Genomic DNA, 16203 nt, shown 5'->3' on the forward strand with positions numbered 1-16203 from the left:
CCCCATATCTAAAATAGCATGAGTTCTGTTATTTCCTATGGTTCAATACTTAAGCTACAAAGTCAATTATTTTTACTCTATAAGCTAATTTACAATGCAAATATATCTCCAAGTGGAACACATTCAACTGTGCATTTTGCTTTTTAAATATAGGAAATATCAATATTTTACAGCCCTCATCTTTGACATTCTTAGATCACTAGGATTCCTAATCAATATAGCTGAAATTATTGCTGTATTGAACTTATGGGAATTGCTATCCCAACTTTTCTAGAGAGTGTTAAATTGGACAAAGAGAAACTAACTCCTGATTTTCAAAGATGTCTTTAATTCACCTTTAGGCAATTTTTTTTCAAACAGAATCAACCCTCAGAATTTAAACAAGAGGGAATTATTCCGCTTACATGAAGCCTTTAGCATATACAATCAACATTTTTCTTTCTAGTCTATAATTATTTAGAAATAATTACTCAGACAAAAACATTATCTTAAATCAAAATCAAAATATCCTAAATCAACATACAGATTAAATACATACTGATTGCCTGTGTGCTATAAAATTTATTAAAGGGTTTCACTGAGGTTTGTAAATTATTCTTGAATGCATGATAAAACATGATATACCGGTATCACTCTACCCTGATGCTGCACTATTTATACTTGAAACAAAACCAAAACAATTTGCATCAGCCTGGTATTTGGAGATCTCAGCTTGATATCGTGAATGATTTTTAAACCTGAAAATTGGATAACGTCTTGATTGAGAGTATGCATAAGTTATTTGAAGCTTTCAGTCGTATATCTAGAACCCGTATTAATGTCCAAATGCAAAGCTCTGCACATCATGCTTATTGTGCGATTAAGATAGAAACTGAGGACACACATGGTCAGCTGAAGCCCTCCAAAACAATGATCCTTTGTTTAGCAACTCTTTGAAGTTACATTGGCACTGAAAAAATTAACGTACAATGAATCCTTGCCCTTATGACTTCCACAGCATCTTCATGATCACATGATTGTGATTTGGACTTTTGGCAACCATTGCACGTTAATAATGGTTGCAATGTCCCATGGTCACGTAATCGCCATTTGTGACCTTCCTAATCAGATTCTAGCAAGCAAAATCAATGTGGAAGCCAGCAGGAATTTGTAAGTCATGGTCACATGACACCCTTGCTTAACAACGCAACTGCCACCACTAACTGGGATGGATGCATGATGTTTTGCTTTGTGACTGCTTTCCTTAGCAACAAAACTGATGGCCCCAATTAAGATTTGTAAAGCGAGGACTATCTGTAGCGCTTTCAGCTGTCTCAATTACCAAAACTTGCCCATATGTTTTTCTCACATTTTGAATTAGAAAACGCCACCAAAATCCCTCAAATAAACTTAAAATGGTTCTAAAATAACAATACGTCTCTACCCCCACAGGGCCTAATATTTCCTTGACTAGTTTGCATTCAATGTAGCCTTTGGCTGCAGGAAAAAAAATAAGTGACCTATAACCACCTCTAGTTATCCATCCCTAATTAAGATCCTAAACTAAGCCCTAAATTTAGATCTGTGTAGTGTAGTTTTACAACATACAGATACTGTTTCGATATACTTCCCGTTCTGGCCATAGCACCTTGCTTTCCACTTTAGTGCAATTTATCGAGAGCTCCAATCACATACGTTATGATTTAATACGATTTTTTTTTTCATACAAGTCCAGTACTTGTAAACCTGGAAGTATGCTACAAATGCCCTCGTTTCAATATTACGGTAAACATTATCGGAGAAAAAGTGAAAATGCAGAAAAGCAGTCTCCTTAATACTTACCCACAGGACTGCAGCTACATGGTAGGCAGCTCTCCTCACTTCCCAGGCGGTAGAAGTTCTCCCGACATCTTTCACAGTTTGGTCCATCAGTGTTACCAAAACAGCCTGTGCAGTGGCCACCGTGGCCAGTGGATCGGTACAATTCAGGATCAAAGTAACACTCCTGTGATCGTCCATTGCAGTTACAGCCTGTATGTTGGAGAGTGCAAACCCAGTTTTAGTTTAAAAGGCTGTGAAGTAGGGGGGAAGGGCTTAAAATACTTTTCCAAATTGTCAACTTACCACTACAATACTACTGACAGTTAATATGACCTGGGAACTCAAGTTCTCTTATGAAATAAATTGCTCAATTCAGGTAATTAGAATGGCCCAGAAATGAAAAATGACAGGCAGAGATTGGACAACCAAATTATTCCTATTTGGTTGGTCCTATTTATGCTGACAGAATATTTTTTTTCCTGAATGAAAATTCTATTTTTATCATGTTGAAGACATGAATCATTTCTTTTATTCCCCTTTAGATTTAGGCTGCTTTTTTAAAAAATAAAATAAAAAAAACAAAAAAAAACATTACTGTGGTTTCTTTTTCTACTTCACAGGAATACCACAAGTACCACAGCCAGAGAGTATCAGTGAAACTCCTGGATTAGAAAGCTGAAGCTCCGACTACAGCAGAAGACCTTAAATTGGTTTTGAACGAGTAAGAAAAAAAAACCTATATCAAACGTTCCCAACATCCAGATGTGTTGGACTTTAATTCTCATAATTTATTTCCTATTCATTCACAGCCAGAATGGCCTTTGGTTACACTACTTTAAATTAAGCAAACACAGAAGGGCTACGATGACTGGATTCCCTGCTTCACCCTCCCAGTATGAAAAACAAAAAAATTAGAAAATAATTAGAAAATAATTAGAAAAATTATTTTTGTTCCATAAGTTAATTTCTCCCAAATCTTGAATACAAATCAAGATATGGGAATCTGTACTGAAGATGCTTCAGTGGGGAACTTCTGAATTCCTTTCATTCATGAATTCTTTGCTAAACCTTGGCTTACAACCAGAAAATGGCCCATGTGATCGATTTGTACATCTGTATAATTGGGAATACGGACTAAAAATTTACAAATTCTAAAAATGGTCTCTTCTTTCCAGCTAAGTAGGCAAGGAATAAAATCACCCAAGGGGGTGGTGGTGGTATATATTCTGTAATAAGTGCCATTTTGGTGCAACTACACTGTTTCCACTTGGTGTGGTTGACTTGATTGCCCACTACAAAGTGACTAGCACACAGACTGAATGTTGGGCTTGGGAATTGTTGCTGATTGCCCTGGAGTTTCCACCAAGCTGTCTTCCCAGCTGTGCTACAGTTTCTACCCTTCCCACAGCCCTCCCACACAGTTACTCTGCTCTCTGGCATGCAAACTTCAGGGAAAGATAACAATGAGACCAGACTCCCCCCAGCTGCATCCTGTGAGAAAATATATATATATATACTTCTGCTTTCTTTAGTACAGACAGATGTAACTGCTCATGTCTAGAATGTGAAGCAGAACAAGAGCCATTAACCATTGGCTTTATTACGCTTTCAGCTGAAGTCACAGATTTACATGGACCACTGGAATGAAAGCTGGGAAGCAAAGCATCCTTCTGAAAATATTCTTTTAATTTCTCCAAGCTTTACTATTGAATTTTCAAACCTGTGGATTAGAGCGCACTTCTTATAACAAGAAAAAAGTATGCTGTATTTTCAAAAACTAAGCTATTCTGGAGTTTACCTACTTCAGAGTGGAGAGTAATTTCAACCCATGATCAATGGGTGTGCAACTGTAGCAAACCAAGTATGCCAGGGATAAACACTGGCATTCTAGGTTTCTTCCCCAAACCCCCAAAACTTTAACCTTAAACTGTCTACTGTTGACCTCACCCCATTCCTAAGAGGTCTGTAAGGGGCATGGATAAGTACACCAGCGTGCCTACCGTCCCTGTCCTAATATCCCTGTTTACTCTTACTCTTTTCATGTATTCAAATTATGTTTATACTTTTACCTGTTATCTTATACATGCTTGACAAATAAACTTATGATTATGATTAAGCTATGGCACTAACTCATTCCATGCCTGGTTGGGCAAAGAAAGTGCTATATATTGAGCTATCACCTGGATCATTCTATAATTCTCAGGAGGATACCTGCCCATTACTCATTGCTCTAGATCAGTGGTGAAATCTAAAATTTGTTACTACCGGTTCTGTGGGCGTGGCTTGGTGGGGGGGTGTAATGTGACTGGGTGGGCATGGCCCATTTTTAAAAAACTGTTAAAACCATTTTTTCTACAACCTCTTCCACGAAGAGATTGTAAAAAAATGCTTTCAAAAGGCTCTGACGATCCCAGCTGAGTTGCCTGATCGTCAGAGGGTTTTTAAAAAACCCTCTGCCGATCAGGCAACTCAGCTGGGATCGTCAGAACTGGGATCGTCAGAGGCATTTTAAAAAAAAATTTTTTTTTTCTTTTAAATGGCTCTGACGATCCAAGCTGAGTTGCCTTGATCGGCAGAGGGTTTTTTAAAAACCCTTTGATGATCAGGCAATTCAGCTTGGATCGTCAGAACCATTTAAAAGAAAAAAAGCCTCTGATGATCGCGCGGCTCAGCTGGGCATGGGGGGGAGCAGGGATTTTTGCTACCGGTTCTCCAAACCACCCGCCTTCATCGCTACCGGATCGGGTGATCCTGTCTGAACCAGGAGCATTTCACCCCTGCTCTAGATCAGAGGTTATCAAAAGTCCCAATAGTTTGATTTGTTACTAAAAGGATTTAGCCTAACAATGCAATTTATCTTAAAAGTCTTTCATTGAAATTATTTGTGCATTATATTTATATCAATTTTTAAGCAAGACAGAATCCTGAAGCAGCAATTTTTTTGAGCTTCAAATGTTTTCTTAATTCTTTCCTGGACCCACTCTCTACTTTCTAGCCTGTGTTTGGCAAATGAGTGACAAAAAGCTCCAATGGTGCATCTTGCAACTGCAAATGATAATCTGCAAAATGGATTGCAACCATTTGTTTAGTGACCATTCAAAATTACAGGGGCACTGAAAAACATAATTTATGATAGTTTTTTACATCAAAATTCAAGTGCTTGGTAAACTGTCACATACTTATGACAGTTGTACTGTCTTGGGATCATGTGATCATCATTTGTAACCTTCCCAGCCAGTTTCTGACAAGCAAAGTCAATGGGGAAGTCAAGATTCACTTAACAACTGCAGTTATTTGATTAACAACTATGGCAACAAAGGTTGTAAAGCAAGGCAAAACTTACTTAACAACCGCCTTGCTTAACAGCAGAAGTTTTGGATTCATTTGTGGTCATAATTCAAGGACTACAATGTATTACAATTTGGGCTAGCAGCAAAACTCTTTCTCTTTTCCCTTCCTATCGCTGTTAGAGATGCTGACCTAGAGAACAGATGTTGAACTACGTTATTTTCAGCTCACTGAGTAGTTTTTAGGAACTAAGAGTAGTAGACTGTTCTCAACATCTCAGAAATTGATGCTACTACTACATGCCAAATCACAGTCCTTGGTCTAAGGAATCTTCAGTGTCTTAAGATCAGAACTGCATGTTATAAGAAATACAGATCTGTGGTCCAGGAAAGCAGCCCTCTCCTAAGTATTCCTTTCCTACCTTGCCTCATGTCCTTACACTATTCTACTGATTTTTTTATTATTATTTTTGCTGCTTTGTCCAACCATTTACATAGCAAGAAAAAGCTCTACCTGTCATTGCCAGATCCCATAAATTGTGCTCTATTCCATGGGAGAATAAGTAGAGCTTAAAACAGAACTGCTTTTATAACACACAGTTATCACCAAAAATAGGATGTTCTTCATCTGACGTTCAACCAAAATGCTAAAACAAAAAATGATTCTAAATTTTACGTTTTCAATGTCCACAGACCAAAAGAAATCTTTGCAGAACAAAATCAAAACCAAAGCAGAAAGACAGAACTGCATGCCAGGAGCCAAGTGAAAGAAGTCAATTGCTTTTATTTCTTATCTTGAAAGCCTTTTCGTATAAGTAGATCAGAGATTTCATTCTTGAGGAAGTTATGAAAGAATAAAGGGATATTTGCCAGAGGATATGCTGATACTGTCACCTTATAACAGATGTTCAGGTGTCATTATGTCACTCCTCAGCTGTACACTTACAACAAACTATTGTAAGTCTGCTCTAAAATTCTTTTTGATTCCACCAAATTTCTAAGAATATTAACATTAGTTGCTTGACTGATTAATAAAAAAACAGTCACCTGAACCTTTTTGGTTGTGTTGAAAATTGTAGGTTTCAGAGTTAATTTTAACAAGCACAAATCACTCAATCTACCCTGTGACTGTAAACTGACTTTCTAGCAATCAACTGTTAATTTTCAAACAATCTCTCTTTTTTTGAAATTCAGCATCTTACACTGAATCCCTACATTTTACCTTTTTATCAACACTTTGTGAGGTGTGAATTAGAATCAATTTCTCAATTACTTTATTTTCTGTAATACTTTCTTTTAAAAGATACGGTTTAATTGTGTGTTTGACCCAATTCTGCAGGAATTTTTTTTTTTTAATTTGATTTATATGCCGCCCTTCTCCGGAGACTCAGGGTGGCTTACAGTGCGTTAAGCAATAGCCTTCATACTTTTGTATATTTTATACAAAGTCAGCTTATTGCCCCCACAAACTGGGTCCTCATTTAACCTACCCTAGAAAAACCAATGGAGGTTTTTTCCCCCCCAGCTTTGAGAAAACCATTACCACTGTCACCTTTCAACCAAAGAGTTTATGATGTCTTGAAAGTTCATGGATGTGAACAAGGGCATCTGTGAAGAAGGGATCATAAATGCTAAGATGGAGGGTTTGACTGTGTGATCAAAGGCTGTGTGTGACAAAGAATCGGAGCTTTGATCACACAGTTGTATTTCCCATCTTGACTCTTTTGACTCCCCAGGATGTGGACATCCTGGATGGAGATAATATCTATGGAAACCTTAGAAGCTGCAGAGATTTCAAAATATAATTTCAAGTAATCAGGAGACAAGGTTCAACCATATTTCATGGCATCTTGATACTTTTTAATACTATTAGCATCAACAGAATGTAATTAAAATTTGAGGACCAGCTGTTTATCAGCTTAATTTGAATACTTCCCTATTCTTGAGATTACAAAATCTGGGTCATCTTATCTATTTATTTTGGCACACTGAACAATGGCTTCAGTTATAACTAGTTGAGCCCAGAAGTCCATACTAAATCAACACTATATCAACAAGAACTGAACTTATTTCACAACAGTTAGATTTGCTAAAAATAAACAAAGAGAACAAACCAGCAGTAGGTTAATGTGATCTAGTTTTGAGATACCAACAGGAAAATTACCTAACTTTCTGCAATTCCCAAGACATTTTTATCAGACAACAAGAGATAACGTGAACAAAGACATCTGGGGTAAAGTTAAAAATATGCTATGCTTCTGCATTGATACAGAATAGCCAGGACAGGAAATACTACAATTTGCCAAGAGGAAAAAAGGAAGAAAACTTATTGAAGGCCCTTAAAATTGGCTGCCACCCTCTTGATAGTAGGAAGTGATGAAATAATTTGGCAGAAAGATTTGGCTTCTTCTGATTAAACCAGATTATTTAAAAACAACCCCAATAATGCTTACGTAAACATTCATTGGCACTCTCAGCTGTTGATCTTCGCCAAGGCCGGTCATTGTAGAAAGGAAGGCATTTCTCACAGTCAACCCCAAAGGTATTGTGTTTGCAACTGCAAGCAAGCTTTCCATATTCATTCTTCATACACTCGCTTGCATGGCCATTGCATTTGCATCTATAAGGCAGAAACAGATTTTAGGAAAACTATATAGTTTGTCCTCTAGCAGTCTGGTCTTCCCACATAAGCAAAGACTGACTCATATCAGAGAGACTGCAAGACTTGAATGTTCCCACCGGAAGAGAGAAGCTCTTGCTATAGTGCAAGCTTCTTAATAAAAAGGACTGAGAGCAGTGGTGGGTTTCTACCAGTTTGCCCTGGTTCGGAACCAGTAATGGCGCCAATGGGTGGCTCCGCCCACCTATCCGTACGTCATCATGGACGCTCTGTTCATGCTCACAGTTCTGAACCGGTAGCGAAGGTAAGTGGAACCCACTACTGACTGAGAGGATAACCTTAGTTTTGTCAAATGATTGCCCATACCAAACCAAGATTGCAATTACTTTCAAAAAATACCAAAGCTTTTGACATCTCCAATTAAAAAAATGTGGTTTAATAATGTGGTTGTCATAAAGCGTTTTTAAAAATCCCACTGTGCTTGAGGAATAGTGCTTTTCTAATTTTCCAAGCAAGAGTATGCACTGAGCAGTCTTGACAGTGTCCCATGGCCAAAGCTGGTCTCCCAAAGTTCCTATCTGGATCCAAATTACCACACCTGTCCTCCTTTTGCAACTGCAGAAGATTTCTTCCCAGCAAGCCAAGAGATAGACAAAGAGCAATTTCACCAATTCTGCTTCAAAATACAATGTACATTTTAAGCCAAATTCGCTGATTTTTGCATTTCATCCTCAAAAATAAGGGCTAGCTGTTGAAGTTGGCTGTTACTTAGAGACATACATTGACTAAATGTTTAAAACCTAGTCTCAGATGTCTCTGCTTGAATATATTAAGCTCCATTTCTTGCTTATTGACTTCTGAATTATTTAATTTGAGAAGCAGCCTAAGTACTTCACAAACTTAGTTGATCTGTTATGCCTAGGATTCTAGGAGTGAACATTATTCAATTTTCATTTTATAGGCAAGGACAATGACACAATGAGGGCCATAAATTCCATTGAAAGCCAATATGAAATGCTGATTCATCAAGCATACCAGATCATGACTATGCCTTTGCCCATTCACCCCCATTCACCCTGAAACACTGGGGAAGGGCAAAGAAATAACATTTTTGGAAGTATGAACATGATCAGACAGCAAAGCAGTTTCAAAGTGAAGAGATACATGCATATTACTACCTTCAGGAGCAATACACATCCCTAAGATTCAGGAATGCATGATGGACTGTGAAGCTCAACTTTTATCTCACCAATGGATGTACCTCCCCTTCTCCCATCTGCCTCCCCCTCTCCCATTTCCATTTGAGGATATAGATATTGGCCTATCTTACAAGATTGCTAAGAAGGATTGTTGCTATGAATAATGTTATTGGAAAAGTAGTAGATAAGTTTTAAGGAAGACTTTCTGTTTACAAACTGAGACAGAAGGTAGAGAAGGAGTTGTAATTAATGGAAAATACCACAGTGAAATAACGAAAGACATTTCTTCTATGTGATGATTATATTAGTCACATTAGGACACATACTGTACTTAAATCAGGGACTGTACTTTTACCATGGTCAGCATGTAACAGTTAAAAGCAAGATATTTATTTTCATAAACATCCAAACTGAGATGAAATTTAGTGTGAATAAAGTTCAAAAACGCCTTATGGATAAAAAAGTAATTTCTGGATCAGTTAAATATTAATGTAAAGCTATAGTAACATGTTTATTATATCACAATTCTTTAAATGTACATGGGTTTTTAAAAAAAACCTGTCTCAGAGAGAGGCTGAAATCACGCCAAAGCCCTAAAATAGTGTTTTTCAAACCTCAGCAATTTTAAGATGTGTGGATTTTAACTCCCAGAAAACCCTATCCTTCATGAGAGTTTGAGAAAGACTGCCCTAAGCAAGCAATTATTTAAACTATTAGAAAGAGAATCATTTGGGATTTATTACTTACCGGCCACCCACAGCAAAATCAGAAATTGCATAATAATAGGATTTGAGAACCTTGGGGTCATTAAATACTTCGTCTCCAAAAGTATTCAGGCGATTGAGGCTTACTCTGATATCTGTAGCTGTGACCCACTCCTACAAGAGAAAATAGAAGTTAAACTACATAATCTAAATCAGTTATGACCAAGAAAACCACAGGAAAAGCTTAATACACACAAAAGCCACTGCTTTCCAAACATGAAGAAACCAAGGTCATTTAAATCATTCTTTCTCAACCTTAGCAACTTCTGAGTTGTGTATACACTCATACATCTTAGAGTTGCTGAGGTTAAGTAACACTGATTTAAAGGAAGTGGGAGGAAATAAAATTAAGAGCCACAAATATGGGGTAGTGGAGGTGGAGAAGAGATGGAAAAGGAACTAAAATCTGGGTTAGAATGAGGAAGAAAAGGACACTTACTAAAGACAAAACAGAGAAAGATCTTTTTAAATAGAGTTTAAAAGTACTAGATTAATTCCTTTTTAGTAAAAGATACTATTGGAGACTCAAACTTTATATGACATCACCTACAGCCAAAAAGTACTGGTATCTTTTCCCCAAAGAATCCAAATTTGCCATGAAATACCGTATTTTTCAGACTATAAGATGCACCGGTGTTTAAGATGCACCAAGATTTCAAAGAAGTAAGTAAGAAAAAAAATGTTTTTGCCCTCCCTGGTCCCCAGGAACACTCTGCAGGCCTCCCAAACCCTCTGTGTGCCCCATTTTTCACAAAAACAGGGCCATTTTTTCAAAAAACGGGGCACACAGAGGGTTTGGGAGGCCTGCAGAGTGCTCCTGAGGGCTGAGGGAGGGCAAAAAAGCCCCCGTTTTTGCAAAAAAAGGGTGAAAAATGGGTGTTTTTCACAAAAATGGGGGTGTTTTTGCCTTCCCTCAACCCCCAAGAGCATTCTGCAGGCCTCCCAGACCCTCTGCACACCCTGTTTTTGCAAAAAATGGGCCCATTTTTTGCAAAAATGGGACGAACAGGGCAGGGCTTTGGGAGGCCAAAAATGGCTGTATTCAGTATATAAGATGCACCAACATTTCCACCCTCTTTTAGTGGGGGGAAAAAGTGCATCTTGCACTCTGAAAAATATGGTAGGTTGAAACTGAAATAAGCAAATAGCATGCACCCTTCTTTATTCTACAGTCCCCAGAGCAGACTTTTGCTTTTGATGTACTGTATTGCATAATTTAACATGTTTAAGTTTACTTAATTAGGAAACAATGCAAAATTAAATCCGTAATCTAACATACATAGTCCATGGTTCTCATCAGTTTTTCTAATAGGGCTCTTGGGTTAAACAGTTACTTAAATAAAGAAGTATCATCTCTTCTGACCAATGATATAACTAACAAAAAACAGATATCCCTTTTTTGTGTCTGTGTGAGATCATAAAAGCAAGCAATAGCCATTTTTATTGTCTTCCTGCTGGTTTCCAAATCTCTGATGCATAATTGAGCATCTTCAATAATCAGTGCATCTTCCAAAATAAAGCTAATATTGTGTTATGAAATAAGGTTTGTTCAAAAGAAAGTCATTATAGCATGAGACCACATCATTCAAACTTTTGCTGCAATGTATCAGATCTCCAACAATTATCCAGACCATCAATTCCTTAATACAAGTTCAACCCCAAGCTACAAATATTCTCCTTTATTAGTACAAGTTGCATAAATATACAATGCACTGTAAATACTCTTTAGTAATTTTAAATCCATATAAGTACAGCACATAGATCTCAGAATCCAAACTTCCACTGACATTCAATACTCCAAGCATCCCTACATTTTTGAATATTAGTTCAGTGCATTCTAATAATTGTTTATTAATTACTATTTATAATTATTTTGTAAAGAATATGATACCCGCTTCCCTGTACTACTATTATTGCAAGGGTTCTAAAATACTTAGTGCTGTCAGCCAACAACCCCTCTGTTTACTATATGAAATGTTTCTATATACACACAGACATAAAGAGACAGAGACACCCCAGCCTAAAACTGCTATTTTGAAATATCATGTAACATGAATTAATTCATCAGAAATGCATGCTATGTGTGTGGGAGGAAACATGTCTACACATTTTTGGAAAAATTATTTTCAGTGAAGATTTGTGATATTATCTGGACTTTAAAGGATTAGCAGCAGAAAGATCAATTGGACTCTGTACATAACAAAATGGAAAGCCTCTGCATATTTGGAATATTAGAACATCTTGAAAGGTTGACTTGCTATCAATTTTGAAAACATGATTATGACAGTACATATATACCGTATTTTCTATGCTCAAAACCCAATTTTGTCCACTTTTCACTTTCTGGGAAAAATCAAACAAGGGACACTGAGCATGGTTTCTATGAAATAAAAGGAAGAGAAAATTATTAGCCTGTATACAGTGTTAATTTTAATAATTTACAAGCTGGACTTCAGAAGGCATAGCACAGATCCTCTGAGCTCCAAACGATTACTTAGAAGTAATTGCCCAGCTCAACAAGCAGAATCTTAAAATTTAGGTGGCTCATGCTTCAAAACTTTCCTCTATGTTGCATTGATATAAAAGTGAAAAGTGGATTGCCAATTTAAATTATGTTACTACTATTTTCATGCAAGTCTGAAGCTTGTGAACATACTGGATTATTTGAATATGGGATCTCACATCCTATAAAGTGGACTTCAGACTAACTGGGAAATAGAGAGAGAAAATCCCAGGCTCGAGCCCACTCTGATATTCACTTTTTTTTTCATTCTGTGCAGAATGAATGATTTCTTGGAAGTCCCATGAAGGCACATATTTTATAGCAGTGATATGGACATTCCAAATCTATCCTTGAAGAGACTTTAATTCTTGTTAGGAACTATTTTCTGCAGCATCCTCTTGTTGAAAGATGCTTTAGTGGAGGTGCAGGAACTAAGCTGGTAGAGTTTAATAAGGGAGAACATGGAGGACCATGTGACAGCCTTGCAGATGTTTCCCAGAGTCTGTTAAAGGAGACAGAGATGGTTGGGTTTCTAATGGAACAGGACAAAATTCCCCATGGAGCATGCTTATTTTCTGTCTCTTAAAGGAATAGAGGCCTTGTTCCTCCTGGTGACCACGAATGGAAAGGCTTTGCAGCCCAAATGATGCTATAAAAAGGAACTAGGAGACAGTCTAGATTCAAAACTCTCCTCGTCTTTCAGTAGATATTGATGGCTTGAATGATGTTGTGTTTGGACCAATTCTTTTCTAGTTAGATTTTAGAATGAGGGCAGAAAGAAGGATTGACTTTTATCTTGGAGATGTCATGGACTAATATGGCTGTTGAAATCTCTGGCATAATCCATTGAGCTAGGCTTTGGAACCCACAAGATTGATGTAATGTGGGACTTACAGTAACTTGATCATGTGCTCTTTTCTTTTCTTGGTTAAATTATGGCTTTCTTTTATCCTTAGTCTCAATTAAGAAATTCAGTTTGTTTCCCTTGAATGACCTTAATGTTACCAATTTTTATTTCAAGTCCACATTCTAATTCTTCAGCCAGAGTTCCTCCTAGTGGACATATTGGCCACCAAGCTTCTAACTGAGAAATGGGCACTCTCTAGGATAGTATCTGTAGTCAATAGAAGTCTTGTCCAGTTTGTTCATTATATTATCAAGCTCTTGATGTTCAGGGCAAGCTAATTGTCCTACAGAGTGGAAGAGCTGGCAAAGGTATGTCAATGAAAATCCTAATGGCTAGGGCTGTGACTTTGTCAATCTTGTGAGTCACAATCTTCCAGGACTGCATCTTGCCTATATTTAAAGACCCGAATCAATACAGAATCATCTACTAAGCAAATGTAAAGATGGCTGCCATTATTTTTGCAAACTATTTTAGCACCATTTTGCAGCTAACAAAGCTCAACCATTATATTCCCAGTCACAAATGTTTTGCAGTTCCATTTGTTTGTAATTATGCAAAAGCAAACAGCTTAACTGTAGAGCAACCTCCCCAATTGGTGCCTTCCACCCATAGATGGGGATTATGGTTCTTCGGCAAGGTGCAATAGGGAGGCTGATACAGTGTGTCATTTAGTGGACATTTAATCAAGCTGGGTGGCTTAGTTCCAACCTCAGGTCTTTATATGGTTTTTTTGCTCCATGTTTCTCTAATTTTTTTCAACTCCATATTTCTTTATCTTGGGCAAAATAAAATGTTACGTTTGCTTGAAGCAAGGATTGCCACATATAAGGGAGAGCAAAACAGACAGCATGGAAGCATGGTGCAAAGAACCACCAGTCACTGTCTAGAATTACACTGGAGCCATCTCACTACCTTCATTATAATCAAGTTATATCCCTATGAATGTGAGGATACTGTGGAATTTAGCTCTGTGCCACACCTTCCCTGCCCTCTGTTCCAAACCATCTGGAATGCTTCCCGATTCTCAATCCAAAAATTGGGGGAGAAAATAAAAGAATGTAAATACATAGATAAGTACTGGGTTTTGCTTTTCCACAAATATACACATAGAATGTCCAAAATACACTATAAATACAACAGGTTACATTGTGTGCTGCGTTGATGTATAATTTTTATTCCTTGCTCAGTCTCGTTATCTTTGCCATGGTTCGTTTGCTAGCCAATGCAAGCTTAAGACATCGTTGTTCCAAATGGATGTCCAGCTTGAACTTCTGCTGTTTCTCAGAACAAAAAACAACTATTGTAACATGCTTTTAGTAAAACTGAACAATTCACTGCATAACAGCATTCGTGCTCACAGTATCTCACACTCTTCCTGTTCATTTCATGTAGAATAGATTTAAAATTATGTTAACAATAACTTGAAAAGGAAGTTAATGGATCCCATGAGAGAAAACAAACATCATAACAATTCAGTGCAAAACTTTTTTCCCTTAAAAGGGAAACTCTGGTTTTCTCATTAGAGGTGTGAATCATTATTAAATTTAACTAGCTAGAAGTTGGCACTGGTTTTCTCCCACCAAAATGCTACAAACTGGACTATGGACCAGAAGAGCAATCAAAACATTATCCTAGTTTTACTAGTCTTGTTCTGAATTCAGTATACACGTAAATATATGCACTCACTGCCTAGTACAAGTAAGGAATTGTGACCTCTAGCCCAGACTGGTCTGTTCGTAATCCAAAATCTTTTGTTACATGTTAAAAGTTGCTTTACAGAAACTTCTGAAGGCAGCATTCTTTATACTTTTCTTGCCTACCTGGGCGCAGTCTTCCCCATTGATATAAATAACCTCTCCACTCTTCATACACATACTCTTATATGAATGTATGTCATATAGCAAATGCTGAAGTCATTAAGCGAATGCTGTGGTCATTAAATGAACCCATTATTTGCTCTGGGGAATTTTTGTTGGAGAGCAGAAGTAAATAACAGTAAATTGTGATCACATGACTGTGAGGTGCTGCAAATGGCTGTAAATACGGGCTGGTTGCTGAGTGTCCAAAATGTGGTCATGTGACTGCGGAAAGATGGGGGGAGGCCACTGGCACTTCAAATCCGTGTCATAAGTACCTTTTCAGAGGTGTCTCTCTTAAATTGAGGACCTGACTGAATAAATAGGAACCTGCATACAGAGAGAAGGAAGTTAATGCTTCCTCCTCCATCTTGATTTCCACCCTATGTACAGTATATTATCTTTGGCAACCATGTTAAGTAGGTTTTGGGAAAGGATTTATAGGGAGGGATAGCAAGGAAGTATGATCCCTCTCCTCACATTCCTAATCTAAGCCATGACAGTTGGCAAAAATGGGAAGAAAGTGAGTTTGTGGGTGCCACTAAAGATCTCTTGATATTATCTCCTGGCTGACCACATATTAAATAAGCATGCCAATAGTTTGTATAGGGCCCACTCTGAAAAGAATGAAAGGGGTCAGGTTCCCTAGGAAAAAAGAGAATGATGAGATTTTGGGATGATATGGAAGTTAAGACATGAAACACGTCAGTCTTGGTCTTTGACCCGATTCCAAGTTTTCTTACCTGCAAGACAGGACTGTTATCAAAGTTATAAGCGCTGGGCCTTCCCTCCAGCGTTGAGAAGGCCACATTGCCACCGGTGAGTGGTGAAATGTCACTGAACTCATCTGTACAAACGGCCTGCTGTTCATCTTCCCAACTCTTGACAAAACCTCGATTGGGTTTGTGATATGTTTTCTCACAGGAGCCACTGTAATATTGGTAGGGCACCCATGGACCATCTTCCCGAGTGCGCTTGTAAATGGCAAAGCTCTCTGGACGGCTGGTATGGAACTTTAGGCGTACATAGGTGATATCAAAGGCCTTTCCTACAAAGAAGAAAACAAAAAAAGATATTGCAGTCAAATGCAGTCAAAGCTGTTAACATTTTTGCTTGATTGTAATATATGGTTTTGTTGTAAATTTTACTACTGTTAATTTGCCCTCCTTTCTTTTATTGCTATTATCTTGGAAACCTTACAGGCAAATAAGCAATTAGAACATTTTGAAAATAAAACAAGCAGGCAAGCACAAATGTTGTAGTACCT

At 37.6% G+C, this 16203-nt stretch overlaps 1 protein-coding gene across 1 annotated transcript in view; it reads right to left on the reverse strand.

Moving 5' to 3' along the window:
• The window catches only part of LAMC1 (laminin subunit gamma 1), a 139358-nt gene that overhangs the window by 45296 nt on the left and 77859 nt on the right, over positions 1 to 16203 (reverse strand). Inside the window, exons 2-5 of the mRNA XM_034409644.3 lie at positions 15680 to 15984; positions 9654 to 9784; positions 7541 to 7707; positions 1822 to 2010 (exon numbers count right to left, since the gene is read on the reverse strand). Coding sequence (XP_034265535.2) covers positions 1822 to 2010; positions 7541 to 7707; positions 9654 to 9784; positions 15680 to 15984 — 792 coding nt within the window. The remainder of the gene's footprint in view (positions 1 to 1821; positions 2011 to 7540; positions 7708 to 9653; positions 9785 to 15679; positions 15985 to 16203) is intronic.

The sequence above is a fragment of the Pantherophis guttatus genome, chromosome 3 (genome assembly GCF_059756535.1).
Source record: "Pantherophis guttatus breed Tessera chromosome 3, ASM5975653v1, whole genome shotgun sequence".
In the NCBI taxonomy this organism is placed as follows: domain Eukaryota; kingdom Metazoa; phylum Chordata; class Lepidosauria; order Squamata; family Colubridae; genus Pantherophis; species Pantherophis guttatus.